Source organism: Lasiosphaeria miniovina (assembly GCF_030549165.1).
Source record: "Lasiosphaeria miniovina strain SMH2392-1A chromosome Unknown B0T26scaffold_6, whole genome shotgun sequence".
Lineage (NCBI taxonomy): Eukaryota > Fungi > Ascomycota > Sordariomycetes > Sordariales > Lasiosphaeriaceae > Lasiosphaeria > Lasiosphaeria miniovina.
Window position 1 is genome coordinate 2,610,679 of NW_026848225.1, and position 23,779 is coordinate 2,634,457.

At 52.3% G+C, this 23,779-nt stretch overlaps 9 protein-coding genes across 9 annotated transcripts; 5 read left to right on the top strand and 4 right to left on the bottom strand.

Moving 5' to 3' along the window:
• Nucleotides 1-818: 818 nt before the first annotated feature.
• B0T26DRAFT_722836 (uncharacterized protein) lies at nucleotides 819-3,250 on the bottom strand. The gene is made up of 4 exons (XM_060442605.1): nucleotides 2,774-3,250; nucleotides 2,580-2,683; nucleotides 1,452-2,464; nucleotides 819-1,380 (listed from the first exon to the last, which is right to left on the bottom strand). Exons 1-4 carry the CDS (start codon nucleotides 2,808-2,810, stop codon nucleotides 1,311-1,313), a joined length of 1,224 nt encoding a protein of 407 aa, XP_060293056.1. The 5' UTR covers nucleotides 2,811-3,250; the 3' UTR covers nucleotides 819-1,310.
• On the top strand, nucleotides 2,913-3,250 carry B0T26DRAFT_422170 (uncharacterized protein). Its single transcript, XM_060434914.1, has one exon. It carries the CDS (start codon nucleotides 3,015-3,017, stop codon nucleotides 3,192-3,194), a length of 180 nt encoding a protein of 59 aa, XP_060293057.1. The 5' UTR covers nucleotides 2,913-3,014; the 3' UTR covers nucleotides 3,195-3,250.
• Nucleotides 3,251-4,116: 866 nt separating this feature from the next.
• B0T26DRAFT_754913 (uncharacterized protein) lies at nucleotides 4,117-4,599 on the top strand (the record flags this gene model as incomplete). Its single annotated transcript, XM_060445877.1, has 3 exons — nucleotides 4,117-4,251; nucleotides 4,350-4,464; nucleotides 4,556-4,599. 3 exons carry the CDS (start codon nucleotides 4,117-4,119, stop codon nucleotides 4,597-4,599), a joined length of 294 nt encoding a protein of 97 aa, XP_060293058.1.
• Nucleotides 4,600-4,927: 328 nt separating this feature from the next.
• On the bottom strand, nucleotides 4,928-7,216 carry B0T26DRAFT_874765 (uncharacterized protein). Its single transcript, XM_060448041.1, has 2 exons — nucleotides 6,897-7,216; nucleotides 4,928-6,799 (listed from the first exon to the last, which is right to left on the bottom strand). The coding sequence occupies exons 1-2, from the start codon at nucleotides 7,012-7,014 to the stop codon at nucleotides 5,190-5,192; spliced, it is 1,728 nt and encodes a 575-aa protein (XP_060293059.1). The 5' UTR covers nucleotides 7,015-7,216; the 3' UTR covers nucleotides 4,928-5,189.
• Nucleotides 7,217-7,906: 690 nt separating this feature from the next.
• B0T26DRAFT_624179 (Mss4-like protein) lies at nucleotides 7,907-8,655 on the top strand (the record flags this gene model as incomplete). The annotated part of the gene is made up of 2 exons (XM_060436134.1): nucleotides 7,907-8,120; nucleotides 8,309-8,655. Coding segments are annotated over 2 exons (561 nt in total), but the record flags the coding sequence as incomplete, so codon positions are not given.
• Nucleotides 8,656-9,112: 457 nt separating this feature from the next.
• On the bottom strand, nucleotides 9,113-11,133 carry B0T26DRAFT_422275 (uncharacterized protein). The gene is made up of 3 exons (XM_060434915.1): nucleotides 10,789-11,133; nucleotides 10,598-10,723; nucleotides 9,113-10,536 (listed from the first exon to the last, which is right to left on the bottom strand). Exons 1-3 carry the CDS (start codon nucleotides 11,011-11,013, stop codon nucleotides 9,214-9,216), a joined length of 1,674 nt encoding a protein of 557 aa, XP_060293061.1. The 5' UTR covers nucleotides 11,014-11,133; the 3' UTR covers nucleotides 9,113-9,213.
• Nucleotides 11,134-16,263: 5,130 nt separating this feature from the next.
• B0T26DRAFT_679129 (uncharacterized protein) lies at nucleotides 16,264-17,091 on the top strand (the record flags this gene model as incomplete). The annotated part of the gene is made up of 2 exons (XM_060440311.1): nucleotides 16,264-16,549; nucleotides 16,727-17,091. 2 exons carry the CDS (start codon nucleotides 16,264-16,266, stop codon nucleotides 17,089-17,091), a joined length of 651 nt encoding a protein of 216 aa, XP_060293062.1.
• A 505-nt stretch (nucleotides 17,092-17,596) lies between these two features.
• Nucleotides 17,597-18,914, bottom strand: B0T26DRAFT_722853 (uncharacterized protein). The gene has a single exon (XM_060442606.1). It carries the CDS (start codon nucleotides 18,868-18,870, stop codon nucleotides 18,613-18,615), a length of 258 nt encoding a protein of 85 aa, XP_060293063.1. The 5' UTR covers nucleotides 18,871-18,914; the 3' UTR covers nucleotides 17,597-18,612.
• A 359-nt stretch (nucleotides 18,915-19,273) lies between these two features.
• On the top strand, nucleotides 19,274-22,311 carry B0T26DRAFT_754917 (uncharacterized protein; the record flags this gene model as incomplete). Its single annotated transcript, XM_060445878.1, has 2 exons — nucleotides 19,274-20,240; nucleotides 20,309-22,311. The coding sequence occupies 2 exons, from the start codon at nucleotides 19,274-19,276 to the stop codon at nucleotides 22,309-22,311; spliced, it is 2,970 nt and encodes a 989-aa protein (XP_060293064.1).
• Nucleotides 22,312-23,779: the final 1,468 nt, after the last annotated feature.

A 23,779-nucleotide genomic window follows, 5' to 3' on the forward strand; every position in this document is an offset into this window, starting at 1 on the left:
TGCGAAAGAAGAAATGAACAGGCAAACAAAGAGTGAGCTGTGAATAGCCGACGCGGCCGAACCTAGTCGACAGCGCGCTGCTTGCGGACAAGAACAATGTAGTCTGGATGGCAAGAAGATAAATGGCAGACAACTTTGTCATACCAAGAAACATGATGATGATGCACCAAAGCAATCCGAAGTCCTAGACTGATGTTAGCAACTCGGTATGAATATGGTGCAAGAATAAGCAAAACTAAAAGGCAGTCGGTCTTGTACAAGTTTCCATGTTAGAGTCTAGCTCTGATAGAGGGACAGAAATAAACTAAGCTCTATAAAAGCGGTCATATTCGACTCAGTAGCCGCGCAAGTGGAGAGCACCACAAAAGAGGAAGGAACATGTGTTTATGTTTACAATTTGCAATTGCTTCATTTTGAAGCTCGGCACAAGCGACATGGGCACCTTCACGATCCTGTCTCTTGGCCCTCAAGGTCCTCCAAAATCCGCAATAGGCAACCTAACAGGGATGGTTAATTTAGAACTTACGTATCCAAGTGCCGTAAATGATCGGCCTTGAATAGAGACTGTTACTCACCAGCAGCACAGTGCAGATGCACCTCTGATGCAGACGGGCTGGGAATGTCTGGACGTCTTCGGCTCGGCCCGAAGCTCACGGCCCTCGTGCTTTTTCCTACCCGATATCCTTATTCATCTACCTTGGCTACTGTGCCTTGGTATTTAGACTCGTTGAGAAGTAGAGAGACGCGGGCCTGGTATGCCGTCAATAAACATCAGGCAATAAGAATAGGTTAGCAATGCAAGCTTCGTTTAGTCAAGAGGCTTGAATCGCTAGGTTCTTATATAAACGATTAGTTCATATAGGAGAGAGAGAGAGGTCAACATCTCCGCGCATATAGATGGATTCGTTGACCGAATCACATTCCATTCGACATAGTTACTAACAGATGGATGGACAGAAAATCGCCGTGTGCACCTATTCAGACTGACAACAATACGAACCGAGTTTCCAGAACGCCAACCAAAAAAAATTGTCTTAAAATGCCACAAACGCTGAAGCCATAACATCGCCCCCGGATATTCCCAACAAACTCGAATCCCTCGTCGCAACCAGAATCAAACGAGAAAAAAGGCCGTCACCAACTCAAATCACAGCAATAAGAGTGCCACCAATATCCATCCTGCCAGTTACGTCAGCTGTTAACCCCTCATCGTAGTCACGACGGTTAGTGGTTCAAAAGAGCTCATGTCGCCATCTGAGAAACCCGTATAGTAACGGCGGACATCCTAGTTTCGCCGCATATTTTGAGTCTTAGTCCTGCTCCTTCATTTTCACGTAGTTGCTTGGGAAGATTCCGTGCTTTGTGCCAACCATGCCCGTCCTATTGTGCAGTTAGTCTACAAGTTCTTCCATGGCATGGGAGGCCGCGAGGGAAGCAGGCCCGAAACGTACCACCAGTCGTTGTCGCTCTCTGTCTTCTTCAAAACCGTGATGATGTCACCTTTTTGGAAACCAAGGTCTCCTGGCTGGTCCGCCTCGAACGTAAAGAGGGCCACAGCCTCGTTTTTCTTCATAAGAGCCTGCTTGCTCGCAAAGTTGGGCTTCGGTGCTGCAGGCCGTCCTGGGCCGACCTTCTTCTCCCCCGGCGACAGCGGCGATAGCGGAGAGATGGGAGAGCCCTGCCCGCCGTAGCCGCTGTCGTTGAAAGTGGTCGACCTTGATGTCTGTCCAAAGGGCCGGGGTTGATCGTACACGTCGTCTTGCCAGGTGCTGGATCTCTTCGGTCGGCCAAACTCGTCGCGTGAAAAGCCATCGCCGTTGGCACCAGTCCGGGACTGGCCCTCGCCGTACGCAGGTCCCGTCTTATTACCCCACACCACATCGTCGTGGCTGTCGTCATACACGGGTATGTCATTGTACATGCGGTCATCTGCCACACTCGGACTCGCCATCCCGCTAAAGGCCCTCGAATTCAGTATGCTCAGGAGGGAGGAGCATTGCGGCGGCGGGCGCTCGGATCCGGAAAGGAGTTCGCGCGCCGAGATGGGACGACCGTATAGCTTGGTGTTGGCATCTTTCCGTTCCACAATGACTGAGCCTTCCAGCGACACACCAGCAAACAAGCCCTTCGTCTTGGAGTAGCTGAAAATTCCTGCGACACTTCGGAGCGACGCCGCTCCAGCCGCTTCTGCATTCCTGCCTACCGGACCTGCCGCGATCGAGACGTTGCCACCTAAAGTGAGCGAGCCGGCTTGTGAGAATGTCTTTACGGCGCTCGCATCGTTAAGAATGAAGACGAAATCGGTAATCTCGATGCCTATTTGGCCGCCAAATCCTGCGCCACCAGTCGCAATAGCTGTTGGCGCACTCCAACCGCCGTCGGGCAGGCGGGCGACGACAAGTCCGCTTCCGAAGCGAGCCGAGCCGAGAAAGCCGGCCTTGATTACCGTGAGAATCGCAAGGCCCTATTACAGTAGAGAGTCAGTCGCTGCGGCCAGCTCCAGGACGTAGGTGTTATCACGGCTGACGGCGACGGCGACGGGGCGGGGAATTGGAAGAACACCCCGCTTGGGTTCTTACCTTGGCGTTTGCAAGCACAGACGGAGGGATGACCTTGTCAGGAGAGAAAGCTTGACGCGGGTCGACGAACGAGGTTAAAATCTTGCCGCATTTTTTGCATTCGGCTGTGACATTCTATGTCAGCTATCGGAACTGGAGCATTTATTGACTTTGTGCAAGTCGCGTCGACCTGCGGAGGGATTGGAGAGGCTTACAAGCCAGAGACGACGGCAGAGGATTGTTGAGACCCATGGCTATGGCTGCCTAGGAGATTGGGTAGCGACTTTGAGGGTTGGAAGCGAGGGCTAGGTATCGTATGTTTGGCGTTGATATCGTCTGGTGTTGTGAAGAGGAGGAGGAGAGTGACTTTAGAGCACTGTTCCGAGGGAGAGTTTTGCATTAGGCCTCGGAGGCTGTGAGGTGGCGCTGAGTTTGTCTCCAGGCTACGCAAGGTGGATGACCAGAGCTCGGAGTCAGTGGGCTAGCCGACCCGGCTTGGTTTGTCGGAACTGGAATGCCGCGATGGGTTGGCTGATTAAGCCGCGAACGGAATTATTTCATGTAATTATTGTAAGAAAACTTCAGTTTGATCGCGATGGCAAAGGAGGCCGCTTGCCGCGCGTCGATGTGCAATAAAGAGGCTGTGTTCTTGTGGTGCGGGAAAGACTGCACGAGGTGGGATGAATTTCAATAGTATCAGGGGCTTTCCCAGCACAGCAGCCTTCTAGGAGCCTCCCCGCGTCATCTCTCCCACCTACCCCCCGGCTCTCAGCCACACTAGCTTTGTAGGCAGTCGTGGCTGGGCCGCCGTTCAATCCCGAGTTACGCAGTCTCGGACGACAAGAACGGCGTAAAGGTGCGCTTATGATTATCAATAACCGTAAACGAGCAGTCTACACAGTAGCAGTCTTGGGAACATTTGGTTTGGAATTGCGCTGCTTAATCCCTAATTTCACGCCCTACCCATTGCTCCCAAACTTTATCTCCCAGTCATTGGACCCCGAATTAGTGACATCATGAAGTCAGCCACTGTGTGGCTGGTGACTTGCCTACTGGCATAGTCGGCCAACCGCGTCAAGCAGACTTTAAGTCCGGCAAGACCCTGGCCCCCCTTTTGACAGCCCTTAATTAAGGTAGCGAGTCTAACGACCACGACCTGCTGCCGGATTATCCACGCCCCAAACCTCGAGACCCGACACGGCTGATCGATCGACCGACCGCACGGCCACGGCCTTCGACTTGCGACGGAGAGATTCATTTTATTCTTCCTTTCTTATTGTATTTGTTTTTTTCAACCAACCTGGGAAGTCCCTTTTATCTACCGCGTAACCCAACAAAGAAGACGATCATCCACCCGCACACCAAGTTCTTCTTCCTTTTGCCGAAACTGGGTCATCGTCACATCCGTTCTCGCAACCGACCTGAAACAAACCGTGTGTTCTCGAGAGAAGAGAGCCTTAATTGCGCTCCTGCGTTTTGTCGCCTGCAGCACCTCTTGGCTATCGCGCGCCCACGGTCTCAGAGTTTTGCATTCAAGCGACGAACCACAAAAGCAACGATGTCGGAATCGTACGAGCGCGAGCGACAAAATAACGCCCGCCTAGATGAGCTCTCGGCCAAAGTGTCGGCGCTGCGCGGCGTGACGATCGACATCTACGACAGCGCGCGGTCACACGAAGTGATTGAGTCTACGGTAGGGAGAGTGCTTTACCTTTTTTACGCCTCACAGGCCGCACGCGCCAACCACTTAGCGAGCCCAAGACTGACGAAGTGACTTTCAAAAATATATAGTCCGAGACCTTCTCCACCATGGGCACGCAGCTCAAAGGCTCCGCAACGCGCCTGGGGCGCATGGCCGCGGCGGGGAACAAAGTCGCCGTGCTGAAGCTGTCCGGCATCCTGATCGGTGTGGTGATTGTGCTCTACTACATCTATCGGCTGATGTTCTGAGCGGGTGCCAGGCGGGACGCACACCTGCGCTAATGATGGCCGAATAGTAATCATTATCATGTACTATATTTGCTGCTGCGACTGCTACTAAGGGCTGGTTGCGTGATTGCTACAGCCAAGGAGGACCCCCAGAGGGAGAATGGCTATTTAATACGCGGGACAAGACCAGACTGGGAAGAGAAGGAAAGAGAAATGGATGCAGCCACTACTAATGCTGTATGTACCAATATTCACCGGCGCGTGGGGATATCAGGTTCGGTTTCAATGGAACGGACTACGATGAAGCGGGATTGCCAAGTGCAAGGGAGCATAGCAACGGCGTCAAGGCTGGGGTTTGGATTGTCTCTTTTTTTTAGGAAGCGCGCTTCAATTATTTCTACTGGTTCGAGTGGGCATGGAAGATCAAGAATTATAAATCTATGGGTGTCCATGCTATTTCCGTCCCTCTCAATGGTCTCATGATATCTCCCCGGTACAAAATTGGGCCATGTGAAGCACTTCTTAACTGTCCTTCATTTTTTTTAAAAGGGTCTCTCTATGCTACGCGCAATTCGTAATCCTGTGTTTTTAAAGTCATTGTCAGATATATTCCGACTTTCCATACTTATCCCGGCACTGTTATTTATGCTGCCGTCCCGACCCACGCGGGACATTCGCCTTTGGAGAGAGGAGTTCCGCCTTTTATTCCCAAACATTCGAGAATAGATCCTCGCTCGCGGCTCCAAAGCCCGTTGTGGGCTTGGGCGCGCCGGCGGGATTAGCAGCTACCGGTGCGCTGCTCGTCCACCCTCCAAATTCTTCGTCCGCAGCAACCTTGGGGGCGGGCGCAAAGCCCCCAGCGGCGCCGGGTACAATAGGCTGGCTAGCAAAGGATCCAGTACTGCTGCCCCACCCAAAATCATTTGCTGGAGCTGTAGTCGTCTTGGGCACCTCCGGGCTCTTTTTGGGCGCTTCAGGGGCTGACCACGCATTTGAGCCCCATATGTCAGAATTCGACAGGTTGTTCGAACCAGCGGAACTCAGTGACCCAAGCGGGTTCGCCGGAGCCGCTGGGGCAGGAGGAGATTTGCGCTGCGCCGTCGAAAGATTAAACACGGAGGGTGTCATTGTCGTCGCTGCTGGTGCCACGACTGGCCGTGGGGCTGCTGCAGCGCGAGGAGGAGACGAAGTTGAGAAGTCGAATAAATCGCCCAGTGCGGCTGATGGCGGCGGTGAGACAAACTTGGGAGTAACGGACCGCGCATTTGTTAGAGTAGGAGAGGTGAAACCGCCAAAGTTGCTCCCATTTCCGATAGACTGTTGTCGCTGGTGAGCGGCCGCGGCGGGTTTCGAGTCGAAGAAGCTTCCGCCGCTTAGGTTTGAGAAGGCCGAGTTATTAAACTGAGGCGCCGGCCGAGGAGACGAGAAGCTCCCGAGACCCGCGAAGGCATCTTTCTGGGGAGGCTTGGGAGGTGCTGGGCTCCCAAAGCCGAGGTTTCCAAAGGCATCATTGAGCCCTCCGTACGAACTCGGCGCCTGGCTCATGCCCGTTGGAGACGGCATTCCGCTCAACGAGCCCGACGAAACGTGGGAGACTTGTTGCGACGCAGCCGGCGGCTGGGGGCGCGGAGCGGTCGCATAAAGAGAAAGAATCGACTGCTTCAGATCTGGGCGCGACTGGTTTCCAACGCCAGGTGTGCCAGTCGTGCTCGCTGGCCGCGGAGGCGCAGAAGGTTGGCCTCCCATAAAATCCAACCCTAGAAGCGAGTCCTTGGTGCTAGTTGCCTTTGGCGGAGCGAGTTCAGATTTAAGAGGAACCTGTGTCACCGTCGGACTTGTCGTACTAGCTCTGAGCGGCAATGGGTCCCCCCCGATGAGATCCGCAAGAGGGGGTGAAGCAATTGATCGTGGATCGGCAGTCTGGCCAACAGAGGCTTTGCGGGCCTGTTCCCTGTGCTCGATGTTCTGCTTCTCCTTGACCACACTCAAAGGAACATCGTCGTCCGCTTCGGCATCCAGAGTTGCGGGATCCGGCATAGGACCGTCCATTACCCACCTCTTGAGCTCATATTTGGTCCGAATGAAGTTCTCGATTTTGGATTCGGAGGGCACGTGGCCGGGAGCCAGCTTCGCCTCCCAGTACTTGTTGGCGCGCGCGTTTCCCCAGTTCAAAATGCTCTGCAGTTGCTCGTCGGTCCATGAGTCAAGGTCAACCGACTTGACACGGCTGATGTGAGTGCCCATGCCACGGTGGATGCCCGAGCACCGGATGCAGACAAAGACGCCCAAGTTCCAGCTCGCCCATCGCGGGTCTACATCACCAAGCAGTTAGCACCCTGCTTTGGCAGCTCAACGACAGGCCGCCTTGACTCCAACCTAGCTACGAGCCCAGGGCGATAAGACACTCACGTTTATTGCGCTTGCAATCGGCGCATACCTTGTTGGGCTCCAATTTGAGGAGGCTCTTGATGGTTATTAGATTTCTAGCCGCCCTTTCGGCCGCGGGGTTAGGCGGTCGTCGAGACATCGCTGTATACGTCAAGTGGGGAGAAAATTAACGAAGATACAGGCCCGCCTCTTCGCCTCAGTGTTGTGATTGGCGAGTTTAAAGGCAGTTGGCTTGTGTACGGTTGGGGGATTTGACGTCGTGTGCTTTCCTTGAGTTTGGCCGTTCTGAGCCCGCTGGATTTGGCATAGGGGGGTTGTCCTCTATCAGGTAAGACCAAGGCGCTAATTAGGGTGCAAGTGACGACCCCCTTGTTGCCAATTAAGCTATAACGTTAACGAGTCACGACCCCGCTTTATGTATGTCACGTCTCTCTTCGATAAGATAAGAGTCCCAATCCTGGCCACAAATAGACCTGGTGGATGGCTTCCCTCGTTTGTAACATCAATACTGCCAACAATCGATGCCGAACTGAACCCTGGAAGTGTGCCCTCTCGAGGGCCGAGGCTGACGATTTAGTGAGACGGAACAAAGGGGCCAACAATGCAAATCCCAGCGATGTGGAATACTTTGATGAAATCGTGCGAGGGCTAAGCCCAGTGAGGAATCAACTCTCTGACGCAATTCCTAAACTCAGCCAGCTTCCCCAACTTTGTACTCCGTATGTATTGTACGGGCTGTGCAGTAAGTAACGCTAGCCTAGGTTGTAACGGATTATTCATATGGCCCCGGATTTCCTCGCCGGGCTGGTATTTAGCACTGCTCGACGCCTCTGTGATTCCAAATCGCAACGGCCTGGCGGCCTTTCTCAAAGCCCGCAATAATTTGTCAATGCCATAGGCACATACTCCATAGTGTATAAGTAGCCTTGAAACATTCACTTTGACAACACATCGCACACACATATATATACTACCATTGCCCTCAGCTTCCATCATCCAATCTACCCTTCATGCGCTACCATTCCGCAAGACTTGTCCGCATTTTGCAAACCCTATCACACTTTGCCTCGAGACCATCGCGAGCGTTCCGCTCACCTGTGAGAACCGCCACAACGTTAAAGTCCATGTCGTCAATCCCCTTTCTTGGCAGCCTCTTTAGCAGCTCAGCCTCAGCAGCCAAAAACATGACGTCGTCATTTCCCGACGAGAGGAGCCTAGATGAGTGGCGGGCTGTCCTCAACAAGGGTACGTTTCATGCGAGCAACGCGACAATGTCTAAAACCTTAATCATTTGCACTCCTTCATGATTCCAACTCAAAATAATGACGAGCATTTTTCGAGGCTGAACTCCCTTTCCCCCTTTTTTGGGGGGGCAAGAAGTGCAAAAAGTCGTGCCTTCATCCAAGGACTCATCCACTAACACGCACCCGCAGAGCAATTCCGCATCTTGCGCGAGAAGGGCACCGAGCCGGCCGGGTCGGGAACCTTCGACAAGCACTACCCTAGCGAGGGCGTGTACGCGTGCGCCGGGTGCTCGGCGCCGCTGTACCGGGCGACGCACAAGTTCAAGTCCGGGTGCGGGTGGCCCGCGTACTACGATAGCATCCCGGGAGCTGTCAAGCGCCACGAGGACCGCAGCTGGGGCATGGCGCGGACCGAGATCGTGTGCGCCAACTGCGGCGGCCACCTCGGCCACGTCTTCAAGGGCGAGGGATTCCCGACGCCGACGGACGAGCGGCACTGCGTCAACAGCGTCAGCCTCACTTTCTCTCCTGATGATGCTGCCGCCGCCGTCGCCCCTGCGTCGCCGGCTACCGAGGACTTCAAGGCTGAAGAGGATGTGAAGGATGATGAAGATAGCAAGCCGGAGAGCAAGGTCTAGAACGTTCCCTTTGTTTCTTTTCTCCTTTGTGTTTGTATGAACAGTCGACAGGTGTCTCAAGGCGAGATGAATGTACCTTATGATATGACGAACATAACTAGGTTGTTTAACCAAGTGTGGTGCTTTTCTTGAGATTGATGTGACAGCACAGCGTATTTAGCACTTCTAATACTAGCGCAAATGTAACACATACAGCTTTTCGTTTAGGTCCAAGTCCATGGTGCACTTGATTTGTGAAACGCCATTTTCAGGTTATATCTGGACAAACTCCTAAATTATGGTTGTCGCATACAATTGCTTTTGCTTCGCGTGTCCGAACAAGTAACTAGGCAAGGGCCGGGTAGATTGTATTATAGCTATTCTTAAAGCAAGCCTCGAATTGAAGCGGTGGAAAGTCGGGCTAGATACGGTCTTCAGATGCTAAACCTCCAAATATAGTGGTAATTGTAGGCGTTCTTAGGAAGCACCCTTCGAATCCCGAGCATGCTTCATCTTTTGGAAAGTAGCGGCTGCTATTTTGTCCAGCCGCTTTGCCCATGCCTCCCCATATTTTGCCCAAATCTGAAAGGCCGTCTCCAAATCGTCAACCAAGTCAGTTTCATGTCTGCCTTTTTCCATCAGGTCTTCCCATAGTCTTGTTGCCTCGCGTAACCCTTCTTGGTTAAGCCCGGCGATTCGGAGCAACAAATTGTCGTCTTTCCCATTGCTGGGATCAATTTCATGCGCAACCAGACCAGGGGATGGCATTCTGGTTTGTTTGGAATGCGGGTAGGATTTGTCGTCGAAGCTTGCAGCCCTCAGCAGCTGCTCGTGTCTTGAAGAGAAAAATCGGCTGCTCCTATCTCTTGAAATGCTGCTAAATTGGTCGTTTGGCATTAGGGGGCTGTCTTCGGGGATGGACGCCATCCTCGACGCCTGCTGACTTTCGTGAAGCGCAGCCGCATTATATCGGCTGAGCAGATCTTTGTCGACAGTTTTCTCGCTCAGTCGTTTCCACCGGTTTCTTTTTGGCTGATGCGGGTTGTTTTCTGCGTTCTGGTGCTCATCTAATACACTTGGTAAATTCTCCAGGCTTTGTGGTTTATCATGAGATATAATAAGAGGCAGTTTGTCTGTGAGACTGCGCTGTCTGCTGTCTGCATTTGCTGAACTTCTGCCGGGCTCTCCAGTTCGCGTGGAATGAGAGCGGTCTTCGTGCAAAAACTTTCGTCCTGGTGCGTCAACATTATCTTGGCTTCCTAGCGTCTTGTCGAGGTGTTTGGAGACAGTGTATAATGCAGAGCCCTGGAATCTAGAGGTAATCGGAGGTCTTCTTGGCCTCGGTCTACCAGAAGTGGTGGTACTTATTTTGCTGATCTTGTAGATACCTTCCCCAAGGATTCCAGGAATTCCCATTGTGGTCGCAGGGCGTTGAGTCACAGATGGCCGGCCTGAATGCAAGTGTAAAGCCTGCCCCGTCGGCTGACTTGGCGGACGACTGGGAGGCAAGTATCGCATGATGCCGTCCATGTATGGGGAATACTGAGCATGTGTCCCAGATTGAGAAGCAGTTGATGAGCTTGGGCTATGGAGGTTTGGCGAATGACTAAACGGTCTAAACACTGGCAAGGAGTCGTTGGTGGGGACCACCAATAATCCGACTAGTGCATTTTCTGAGGCTGTATTGAGGCCCTCGCTGGATCGGACATGCCTGATATTCAGTTTCAATACCCTTAGTTCTTGAAGAGCTGTGTCGAACTCGGGCATAGTCCGGAACTTGACCGTGAGCGTGCATAAATTCTGTGCTATTATGTCAGATCATTACATTGCGCTTAGGAAAAACGAATAAAAGGCAGCTTGCATTTTCTGTTGGCTTCGGGTATCGGAAGACAAGAACATGGTCAGTGGTAAAGCAGTCAATCGTATGCTGGGAGGCTGATTCCGTGTCTGCCGAGGCGAGTGAGAATGAGTCTAGTTCTAGCCTTTCCTACGGTATCACGATGATCAGATGTCTGCTCTTCCGAGGTTTCATGATAAGAAGCTGCAACCAACCAGCTCATCTGCCCTGTCTTTGACATGTACCATCAAGAGGGGACGGCTAATAGGGGTCCTAGTTTGTGAGCCAGTGTATGGTCTGCGAGGGGCAAGGCCGATTTGCATCTTCAGCACGAGCTGGGAGTTCCTGTATCCATTCACAGTGCCGTTGATGAACACGCTTTCCAGACTGAAGCGGTGGACCCGAGGCTCGACTTGCCTCGCGTCGTCTGGCCCAGCCATCCCAGATGCTGGAAGAACAAGTGATCAGGCAGGCACAGCCGAGACAGTGAGCAGGCCACAAGCTTAATGGCGGATTATACCTGACCATGCGCTAGACTGTATTGATCATCAAAGTAGGTAGAAGAAGGATGCATGAAGGGGGGGAGGGGCCAAGGCCGATTGACCGCGCTTACCCAACCTAGAGCTTTTAGCGAGACCTTCCTTATAATTTGAAGGACTGCTAAAAGTATCGGTACGCATATGAGACTTAATATTCGAAGCGGACAGATATTCGCTTTTGGTCCTCCATGTTCGGAAGGCGCGACCCCTATAGGGCAGGCGCAGCAGCGAATCAGAAGATCCAAAGCTCGGGAAGCTGCGTTGGTGGAATTCAAGAGAACTAAACGGAGCCACTGCTAGCACAAAATCTTTGGCCATATACTTCCAACATTGAAGACCTGGCAGCTTACAGGTGATCAAGGGCATGGGGTGGCCGTACATTTCGACTCGCGGCTTCTTCCAAATAAGGGACATTTTCGCTTCCGCCAGTGAGTTCGGAATCCTAGCGGTTTTGCCGACGGAGCCGTGACCACCGGGGCTGCCAACCTCAATGATGTGGCCATTATCGACGTGTCGTTTGCCGTGTCGGCCAGCGGGGCTCGACTGCCAAATTTGAAGTTCCGGGCCGGAATCCTGCATGTATTCGTGGGGCTTTCTGTCCCGCCGGCTCGGCGACAGGGGCGGAGGTGCTCGGCCGAAGAGGCAGCGACATATTTTATCTCAGCAGGCTCAGACCTCTTTCTTAGGCAGCGTGGTACTAGAGAACAAAAAGGCCTCTATGCTTAATGGCACGCAAGTTTTGGCATGGCTGCAGTCTTTTCTATCCTTGGGTTATGCTTCTCTGATCCTTAGATTAATTCGATATTGAAAAGAAAGAACTGCTGCAAGGATATAGAACTAAGTTCTTCAAAAACATGTACCGCTACCTATATAAATCAGGACTAGACCCTTTCACGACTCCTTTGTTGTTGGAATGACAAGGTCATTCGTGCTAGTCACTATAGTAACCGCTGCGAAAGGGTGTGGTGGTCGTATTCTTCTGTCTACCAAAAGGATCACGGACTACGGGGGCACGAAGGCGCGTGCCCCGCGGTCACGTGCTACACCAGGTGCTGGGCTGGTGTGGCCCGTGCGCTGGCCTGATTGATCGGTAATTCCCACATTTGTGCTTATGCTTCTATTCGCTCGGAATTTTCATGTAATCTCGCTGGCCCTGTCTGTGCTCTCTTACTTTTCATCTACCACGTACGTCTCATCAGTATAACACTACGACTGTGTATAAGATCATGATACCTCTAGCTAACTATCTTATTTAGGTATATATAATTTCGCTATTACATAGAGGCATGAGGCAACAACCTGACTGTGGGAATCGCATTTACCACCCTCTTAGCTGTCTCTGAATATTAAGTGCCCGCCAGAGTATCGGAACGATTAACTGGCTTCGAAGCAGAACTTGAATACAAGATCCCAACACCTAGAAGCATTATCAAGCATATTTAGCAACAAATACAATTTTCACCCCTCTACCAAGCTTTAGACTTTCTTTTCGGATTATGGCTTACTTGTTTCCAAGCATAATAGGGAAAAGGTAATTTTATTGTCTTTTTAGTGTTTAGTAGGAATGAGCGAAGGTTGTCCCTCGTTTGTCTTGTGAGTTGACTATCGACTATCAACAACAACCCAACCACGCTTACTAGAATCATTCTTTCTAGGTCCTAAGCGAAGTGATTCACTAACCCTATCTATCCTCTTAGTATCTTCTTCCTAAAGCCACCAACACAAGGATCCACAAATTCACCGCATCACGCAGATGGGGGCGGACATAGTGCAAGGGGTTCACCGTCTGATTTCTCACGGCTCACCTCCCATGAAGAGACGGGCGAGAACATACCTTTGCTGGTCTTTGAGTTTGCAATGGGTGACTCTCAGAGAGGACATTAACAGAAATAAGACGTGTCCAGCACGAGAATTTCTTTCTATTCTAAAGTAGACTCTGATCAAGATAGAGAGAGGACGGACGGGCCTAAAGGCCCACAGCTCAATATCCCACTCCCGACCATACCGTATGCCACCTCTCGCATCCCAGGCCAGCTGGGATTCCCGAGTCCCCGGGCTAGGGGCCCACCACCGTCCAGCGGAACAAGCCCCCAACCACTCTCTATTCCATTGGCGAAAGCGTCAGGGTGATCATATATGAAGAGGTCGAGGGGTCCCTAGCGGTGTGTGCTCGTTGCCACGGGAACCACGTTGCCTGCTCCGTTGCACGTGTTGCAAATGCTGCCGCAGCTGCTGCATTTCTTGTGCTTGTTGAGTGCGGCAAACCAAATCCAGCCCGTCTGGCTGCAAGAGGTGTAGGTTTTTTTCTTATGCTCGTCCGTAACGATGGAGGTGCCGAGGCAACGGGGGCAGTTTCCAGCAGCGGGAACTGTTCCGAAAGGTAAGTACATGGACATATCAGTCAAAGGACCGCCATATCGAGTTGGAGAGAAGCGCACCAAAACTTCCTCCTTCAGGGCACCTCTTAGACTCTTTTGGACAACTTTGCCAAATTGGGTCGTCAGCGACCAAATCTGAAACTCGTGATGTTGTTCCTACGCCACTGAATGTCTAATATTAACTTCTCGTTTTCAAACAGCTAGCCACAGTAACGTGTTTGATAAGCGAGTGGCAGTGACAAGCGAGTGGCAGCTCCACCTCACCAATTTCACCTCTTGCGCAACATCACGATTTAATTTCACAACACAATATGCCTATCGTACGAAATGAAGCGCAAATCATCCTTGCCCTCCAAGCTATGGAGCGCGATGAGGAACTCAATCTCTGGACGGCTGCAAAGGCTTATTCGGTACCCTACAACACACTCAAGCGGCGATATAAGGGAATCTCCTCTCGAGCAGATACCGTCGCCAACTCTCGGAAACTAGACCCTCTTGAAGAGGAGGTTATCGTACGAAGGGTTCTCAACCTATACGAGCAAGGATTTTCGCCTGGATACGATATGGTGGAAGATATGGCCAACTTGCTACGCGCGTCGCGTGACGCGTCACGCGTCGGAAAGCGTTGGGCTTTAAACTTTGTACGACGACAGCCAGAGCTCCGGACGCGTTGGACGCGTCCGTACGACTACCAGAGAGCCAAATGCGAAGATCCGAAGATAATTAGCGCGTGGTTTGACCTTGTTCGCAATACAATCGCGAAATATGGGATCCTCGAGTCGGATATCTGGAACTTTGACGAGACTGGGTTCATGATGGGCCAGATCTCACCAACCCTTGTTGTTACCTCGTCCGAAGGCCGTGCGAGGGTGAAGAAGATCCAGCCTGGTAATCGGGAATGGGCTACGGTGATTCAGGCCGTACGGTCGGGTGGTGATACTATCCCTCCGTACGTGGTGGTTGCGGGTAAAGTCCACCTCGAAAGTTGGTATCGCAACAGCCCTTTCCCACCCGAGTGGACAATTGATCTCTCAGAAACTGGATGGACGAATAACCAGATTGGTCTTGACTGGATCAAACACTTTGACCAACATTCTCGCCATCGTACGATAGGTGGAAAGCGACTCCTAATTCTGGATGGGCATGAGAGCCACCACTCGGCCGAATTTGAGGATTACTGCAAAGAAAATAACATTATTACACTTTGCATGCCTCCGCACTCATCTCATCTACTTCAGCCCCTTGATATTGGGTGTTTTCGTATATTAAAGTGGTTCTACGGCAAGGAAATTGAGAAGTTAATGCGCAACCATATTCACCATATCACCAAGCCCGACTTCTTCCTCGCCTTCTTCAACGCATTCCAAGCAACATTTGAACCTGAAAACGTAAAAGGAGGTTTTCGAGGGGCAGGCCTTGTTCCGTTCGACCCAGAAAAGGTGATTTCCCAGCTGGATATCAAGCTTCGTACGCCGACACCGACTAGCCCCCCCGAGGTCTCGTACGACAGCTGGGTCTCTCAAACGCCACGAAATGCTACCGAGGCCTCTCTACAATCAACACACATCAAGGATCGTATTACCAGACATCAAGATAGCTCACCAACTCCAATTCTTGAGGCACTTGATCAGATTGTAAAGGGTACGACAAAGGTTATGCACGAGATGGTGTTGATGAAAGCGCGGGTACGAGAGCTTGAGGAAGCAAATACAGCTTTAAGCAAACGCCGGAGAGCTAAAAAAAGTCGTATCCGGGTAGGAGGACCATTAACTATGCAGGATGCGAGCGATATTTTGGCCGAAAGGGATGCGCACGCATTGGTAGAGGAGGAAAAGCGATCGAGGGGTGGTCGTGCGAGGAGCAACGCAACAGGTTTAAGGCACTGCAGCAATTGCGGCAAAATAGGACACAACTCTCGTACGTGCCAGGAAGATACGAAAATGGATGAGGAATCAGATTCTGAGTAGTTTTAGTTAATTATTTCCTTTGTAGTATTAGTATCTCGTTCGGTAGTTGTAATGAGGTAGTGAGAACTGCCACTCGCTTGTCACTGCCACTCGCTTGTCACTGCCACTCGCTTGTCACTGCCACTCGCTTGTCACTGCCACTCGCTTGTCACTGCCACTCGCTTATCAAACACGTTACACGTAATAGCTAGCCTTATCTTGATACACTCTTACACAGCGTAGGTATCACCAAGCCTCCTTCAGCTAGGCAGGAGGGCACCCGGTCTTGAGATGTGCTCAGGAAGTCCTAAAAACAAAGCAGGACGCTCCGGCCCCTGAAAGTTCATTAGTCTGGTTTTTCTAGGCTTAACAGTACCAAAGACTTGCTTTGCACTGCTTATTTGTGCTGGAATTGCGGTACCCTCAAGTTCCTTTGATAGGAACCACATATATGATAACCTGAGCAGCTAGGGAGGCCGAGGTATCAACGGAGCGAGCTTGCGAACGAAATCAAATTTCACTTAATTCGTACACAAGCCAGTTGTATGCAAGCTAGCCAGCCAACTTGCACAATGTAGGCCAGGTACCTAATTGTCCGAGCCAGTTACCAAGGCCCGGCAGTGACAGTCAAGCTATACAAAGCTACCTTGAGTTGCTCGGGTTCTGAGGTTAATCTCTTAGCTACCGACCAGCCAGTGAGGGACCAATCTGGCATCGTATTACCGCTTATTCTTGTTTGGTTCAAGGAACGCCATGCCGAGATAGGTCTTACTAGTGGCGACCACGGTCATAGCAAGGAGACTAAGTTGGTGGATCGTAGGCGGACGATGCAGGACTCGATTGGGGCTGGCGCCAGATATATCGTACACGGCGATATCTTTGAGTTAAGTACGTCTGACCCAGAGAAACGCCCGCTACCGCACATCTACTTCTTCCAGGTGCGATACGCAATGCAGCACATATTTGCCGGTATAAAAGCCGCCGGAGCCCCTCAAGCTATCTTTGGCGACGACCCCCCCGACGATAACACACCAGGTTCGGTTCGAGATGAGACATTTTTGCCTACCGACTGGGACGATATGCTCCGAGAGGCTCTCGAGCTCGGCATCTTGAGTGAGAGGACAGAAGCGATTTGGAGAAAATCCCTTCTCGAGATGGCGTACCATGAAGCTCCACAGAAAGTTCGGGAGTATAAGGAATTGCTGGCCGAGATAGCCGAGAGCGAAGGAGAGGAGGGCGAGGATAACTAGAAGTCATGCTCCGACACTATGCTCCTAGCGCTACGTACAGATAGTATTCAGGTCAGCCAACCTACCAAGACGGGCAGCGGGACTTGTAGTCTTAAGGAGAAGGAGAAGGAGGAACGTCTATTAATAAAGCAGAGCAAGCATGACGATGGCTACGAGGAGCAGAAGGGGATGCCGGAGGGAAGAGAGAAGGGAAAGCAGAAGATAAGTATCAGTACGGACAAGGACAAGGGCACTGACCATAGCGAGGGGGAGGCGCTTATGCTCACGCCCAAGCTCTCCAAGCTGAGCCTCAAGGGAAGCTACCGCAGGCTCAAGGAGGTGCCGGGCAAGTTCAAGCGATCTCGAGTTGCGTCGTTATTCCACAAACCGAAAGAAGAGGAGCGCGTTGGAGAACAGGAGTTGTAGGAGGTATTCATAGTTATCTAGTCTATGAACCACACATTTATTTCATCGTACTCGTCGTCCTTATTAAATCACGGCCTCACTTTTCGGTTCCTCGTCCTTCGGTACTACTATCGTGGCCACTCCAGCTACCACGTACTCCCTCCCCAATAGCATATAAGCCAAGCCATCCCCAATAGCTGCAGTCATCGCTTTTCTCCATAATACTGCTCGTTCCTTCTTCCCGCTGCTGTCTCGAGTGGAACCTGCCTAATTTCTCGTGCGTTTCTCGACGAGAGTTGACAAGCTGTTGGGTCCTTCCTTTCACTATCGTTGTCGTTATATGTTACGGATCCCTGGAGGGATGCACCTTAGTGGGTCCCACTCAGTTTGGAGCCGACCAATCAGGAGGGTCCCCCGATCCCGGTGCGGGACTCCGGGACCTCCCTAGGTGTGGCCCGCGTCCCGTCTACGGGACTCGGGACTCGGCTCGGAAAGGCGGCTATTAATTAGCTCCTTTAGATAGATATATACGATGACCGTAGCTACGGTCTTAGATAGCTCTTACTTGGTTCCTCAAGCAAGCAATCATATACATTCATTACATTCATATACTTTGAGTGGCATTCCGATTTGACTGTATTACCCGTGCATTAGGAGCTTACCCTCTATTCTATCTTTATTATTACCAAACCCTAGCATCCTGTCGAGCCCCTGCTCCCTTATAGATAGACGACCCCAACAGTCGAGCGGTTTGTAATACGTTTCTTGCTTCTCTCCCTTGGTACTGATTGAACAGAGTGCTCATTGCACAAGCGACAACCTGGCTACTCCTGAGGAAGACGTAACCCTGCAGGACCCCCAGCTAGAAGAAGACGTAGAAGCCCAGGACGGTAACGATTCTAATAGTAACGACTCCAGTAGCGACTCAGCGGGCTTAGTATAGCCTGAAGATACGGAGAACCTTAGTGAAGGATCAGTCACCCAGCTCGCACAATAACTAGAACCTCTTGTCATAGACGATATGGCCTTCAACCAGCAGCTCCAGGCAGCCTTGGAACAGGCTCAGGCATACCTTCAGCAGGCCCAAGCCTAGATGAACAGCCAGAACCAGGCATTAGCAGAAGCAACCGCACGGATCGCAGCCCTAGAAGGACGCAACCAGGCTCGCTAGAAGAAGGTTAAGATCCCGTTACCTAGACGATACGGCGGGAATGTCAGGGTGCGAATTGCGGCAGCCGGGCAACCCAGGCGCTGTGAGAGCTCGAGGGGCAGAACGGAGGACGGGCGTAGCCGGCACGCTGCGAAGGAGCTGAGGTCAGGGTGCGAAGCGTGGTAGCAGGGAGGCCCCGGCGCCAGCGGAGCCGGGAGGCCAAATCGGAGGACGGGATTAGGCGGTGCGCTTCCAAGGAGAAGGGGGTCGCCCCCCCTTTTTCCTTGAAGGGAGAGACAGAGATCAATGTGGTTCCCCCCTGAGTCCTTGCTTCCACGCTGCGCCCACTCTAAGCATTCCACCCTGGCCGTACGGGCCTGACAATTTTCGTCTTACCCCTTAGATAAACTTCCCTTCACTGGCTTATCTATGGGAGAGCGGACGGGATCCCGAGTTTTCCAGTGGGTATGGTCGTATTTGTAAGGTGTTGAACTAATCTTGCTTTTTGTTGGCAGGCGATACCGTGTTAATGGGTCGAAAGAGACAGATCCCCATTCGAATTTCGATCTTGATGATTTTCTGTTCCCAAAGGTATAGGATGTACTCTTGATGAATACAGGTTTTAAAGTAAAGCTCCCGAAATACTCCATCTTTATATTTCCGGTATTAAATTAGGAGTTGGACCTCTTGTCTTCGGTGCGGTCATCGATGTGATGCTGAGGCGCTTCAGCCACAGTTTGGCACTGACAGGTGGCCCGTGCGCTCACGCTCACGCCAAGACCTAGTCTAGGTAGGGGGTTTCCAGCCAAAAATTTCCTTTCCCGCCTCGCGTCGCAAACGCCTACCGTTAGGACACTAAACCATCGCGCTCAGCATACCGCGACAATTGACAACCGAGAATCGAGACTTGTCCCGCCACGGTCGCCCGATCTATCAGTCTACCACAACAACAGCAACAGCTATTGAAGCTGGCCCACTGCTGCCGCCCGCTCTCGACAACGTTAACGCGCAGTCTGTTGGTGTTGGCGCCGTGCTGCGGCTCGATGCGCGAAGATGGCTCCGCCAAACCCTGTCCCGGAGCATACCATCGAGCGCACCCGAGAGTATGAGGCCTTCATTGAGGAATTGCGCTCCTTCCACGAGGAGCGCGGTACCAATTTCGACCCCGAACCAAAGATGGGCACTATGAATGTCGACCTCTACCAACTGTTCAACTATATTGTCGAGAACGGCGGCTACGACAAGGTTTCGGACGAAAAGCTCATGTGGCGTAAGATGTGCGAAGGCCTGGGTTTGATGCGACACAACGCGCCGGCAGATGCCTACACGCTGAAGCAGATATTCTACAAGAACCTGGCTGCGTACGAGATCAAGAAAATCCACAACCAAGAGCCGCCGCCGCCCGAGATTCTTGAGTTCACCACCGCAAAGGGCGGTTCGCTTCTTACTCGCACGCTGGAGAACTTCCAGGCCAAGGGCAGGGGCGACAAGGATGAATCCGGCGACGATGGGACCCCGAGTAGAGAGCGCCGTGCCGACGAGACACCCGGCTCCGGCCGTGCATCCCGCGGCCTCAGAGAAGCCCCGGCTCCCCGCGTCATTTTCCATCCCGACACAAACTCGTCTCGGCAGACGAGGCAACCGTCCGGCCATCAACCCGCAGATGCCAATACGCCGTCTCAGCCGCAATCGCATCCTCACCATCGTCATCCTCACCACCCTCACCCTCGGCCCCAGCCCATGTCCCAGAACAACACCCCCATTCCAGTGCACGCGGCACCCCATCCGCACCCGAACCGTGGCGGCGCCTCGCATGGATTCAACCCCACCCCTCTCGACCCGGCCAGTGCTCTTGTACAAAACTACCAGCCACCTCCCCCTCAGCAGCTGCAACTCCGTATTGTGGATACCCCTGCCAGCAACCCCGATATATTTACCAGGGGGCAACGGATGCTGAGGCAACCGCCCTCCTATACTTCCTCCAGCACGTCAACCCTAATACGTGCCTCTATTCCTGCGGGTAGGCTCCTCCAGTCCCCTGTCAGCCATTGCCCCCTTGTGACCTGCAATCATGCTTACAACTCCCAGGGAGCCTCGACGGGCCTAATATTTATGAGCGATGTCTCTTAGCGCTGCGTTCCGGAATCCGGGCGGAGCAGGCCTATGGTCTCAACCACCTGGTCAAGATATCATATGAGCGCGGTGACAAGTACAAGTTCTCCCAATTCTCGGGACTTGCCGAGGGTCTGACCGAGTTTGCACTCGGAGTTGGAAGCCTATTTTACGATGTAGAATGGGCTATTTCTAACGACCCCGAGCTTGACGAGGGTGCGATCGGTGACCTCGATGGGATCAATGGATCCTCGGACATCCTAGAGAGGATCGCCCAACTCGAGCCCAAGGATGTCCAGGACAACTTTCAGCCCGCCGAGTTTACCGATCACCTGACCTTGATCACCGAGGCCGTCCTGACCATCCGCAACATGGTTATGCTCCAGGAAAATGCCTGGTTCATGGCCGAATATCCCACCTTAAAGGATTTGCTGTGTATTCTTCTGTGCCTCCCAAACATGGATATCGTTGTAGAACTCAAGCACTTCGCGCTTGATATTGCCGAGCAGATAACGCCATACTTGGTACTCGACTCGGATGATGCTCTTTACAAGACCTTGCTCGCCCAGCTCAGCTCCAACGACCGGGGTACCATTCTGACCGCGCTCCGAGCCATCGATCGCATTTCAATGAGCCATCCTACCGAAACTAACAAGCTCAGCGGAGTGCCGCCAGCTGTGCTCCAAAACCTCATGGACTGGCTTCTGCTAAACGACGATGAGTTGATGGACTCTTGTCTCGACTTTCTCTATCAGTACACAGCGGTAGTCCCCAATTTGGAGGTTCTACTAAGGTGCACCAATGTCGAGCACCTCGTTATGCACCTTACTCGCCTCTTGTCTCACGGCGCGAAACGGACAAACAAGGAGATCACCGTGAGTGAGGCCCACATTGCTTACGATGTCCCGTCTGAGGATCAAGTTGCACCTATCCCCCGCGACCTTTTGGAACGGCTCCTGTCTATGGAAGAGCACGAGCGCTGTTATGCGTGGCTGAGGTGCTTCTTCGAAGAAGACCCGGACTCGCAGATCACCCAGATTGCCATTTGGCAAGCATATAACGCTGCGTTTGTTGACCCGCTCAAGCGCATAAACCGGGGCATGCTAAACGCTGCCGATTTTATACGAAATATCAGCACTGTCTATCAGACCGCCGGGGCGCAGATCGTCCGAGACCAGGGCCCAAACGGGGAGGTCCAGAAGTTTATTATTAGGGGTATTAAACCTCGACCTCACCCTATAAGCCCAGAGGGACGAGAGTACTTCCAGTGCTCGTGGGCGCGCGTTCCTGGAAGCCAAGTCAAGTGCGGTGTCTTGAACCTCTCAGTCGAGAAGATGTGGGAACACATACTAATGGATCACATCGGCGAAACCCGCGGCGAGGACAACAAGTTCCCAAACCGCGAAGGCTTGTTTACCTGCTCGTGGGGCATCTGCACGAAGTACCGCAAATCCACCAAACTCACTCTCGTCCAGTTAATGGTGCATATCAAGACGCATCTGCGCGCAGAGGAAGCGCTCCATATCGCCGCCCAGCACAAGGGCTCGGGCGCCGATATGCATGCCACCACCCCTTCCTCGGCGTCGTCGGCGCCGAAACGCCCCATGCCCAAACTCCGCGTCCTCAAACCAGCAAATACCATTATAATGACGTATGAGGAGACGGCCAGCGTGCGCGACGAACGCAATCCCAACGCGCCGCCCCAGGCCGCGGGCATTCCCCTTTCTGCAGTCCTCATCCTTCGTAACATTGCCCGGAATGTCGTTAAGACCGACTCCGAGGAGGCGCTGCTCAAGCAGCAGAGACTCCAACAGGGTGGCGACGACAGTGACGATGAGGGCGGCCCTGCCGCTGGCAAAGGGATTTGGAATGAGCGCCTCTTCCGCCCCGTCATGCAGCGCCTGTGGGAGGTGTTTACGGAAAACCGTCTCCTGGCGCCATATATCACCAGTCTGTTCCAGCTGCTAGAACGCGACTGAGTCAGGTGCCACGGTGCTGTTGGGTTCGAGCTGTTTCTGGGTTCATCTTTCTCGCTCACGTTGTGCAGGGTCTCGGGGTTATAATTAGAGACAATTTGGGGGATATAAGGTCTCAGGGCCTATAAACTCTGGGAAGGAAGGGCAGGGAGTTTTATTTGGTAATACCCTTATTGGGCTCTCCCGTCGTCTACCGGAGATCAAGATGCAGGCGGTTTTCTTCTTTTTTATCTGGGTTTACTCTCTGTATTGTACAAGTAAGCGTCATGTCCTGTTCGTACTCGCGTGTTTCAATGGTTCTCTCTTTGCTATGTCATGCTTTGTTGAATGGGCGGGCTTTTTCTCCATTCTTGGGAAAACCCAGACCCGTTTCTGAGTAAGAAAATGATCTTGTGGAACCTATAGCGGTGGCGGCGGCGGCGGCGGCGGCGGGATCTGAGATGGGCAAGGTCACACTGGTTGCCCCATTACTACTATTCCTTCATGCCTTAACCAACTGCCCCTCTTCCCCTGTCTGTTTCCGGGTTGTGTTATGTGTGGAAATTGGTGTCATTCTGCGAAGTACTCCAGCGTCTATAGCCGGGGAGCAGAAAATAACAGGGATATACAGAGAAAAAAACGATTTCTATTTGCCTAGATAGACACTTGTTGGCACGTATGTATTTGAATTATAAGTATTATTCGCCTCTCGCTTACCGCCCATTTCTCTTGCAGCTAGGTATGCGGGCGTCACAAACGAAATTCAGAATGGACAGACGCGACGGGGCTTCCCGTCGGGGCTGCGGGAATGTGGCTTAGCTGGTTTTGAAGAGCATCGTGGACGTTAAACGGCGGAGTGGTCCGAGCTTATTTACCAGGGTGGTAATCGCGGGTGGTGGCGATGCTTGAGGCTATCGTGAGATCCGGGGTACATATGGATACCCAAGCGGCTGGAAACACACGGCGGGAAATTCTTTTTTTTTTGGAGGGCCACGAAAAACGCACGTACCATGCCGCCCTGACTACACGAGCTAGCAATTCGTTTGTACCACCACGATTTTTCTTGTATTTTCCTGAAGAACTTAAATTTTGAGAACATGTGTGAAGACCTCCCCGCGTAGTTTATGGATGTTTTGCCCTTTTCAGCAAAAACGGACAGAGAGAAGAGGAAAGGAGAGGAGCGATAGAAATTACAATTTTTTCGAGGGGGCAGGCTGAAACTCCCGTCTCGCTGGGGTGTTGTCTATTTGTGGTGAGATGGTGTAAATTTCTACATTTGCGGATTGTCCCTGGCGTTGGCGGGGAACGCGAAGGCCGACAGGGGGGTGTGGGACTCAAGGAGCTTGGTTGGAGACTGTAAAAAATACCTAGCCCAGTATTATTCTTCTCAAGATCGACACATCCATATTCCCTCTATAGCAATCCGGTCGAGATTGCTGCAACTAGTAATGTAGAGTAATGGGCTTTGACGTTCTCGACTCAAGCGACTTCG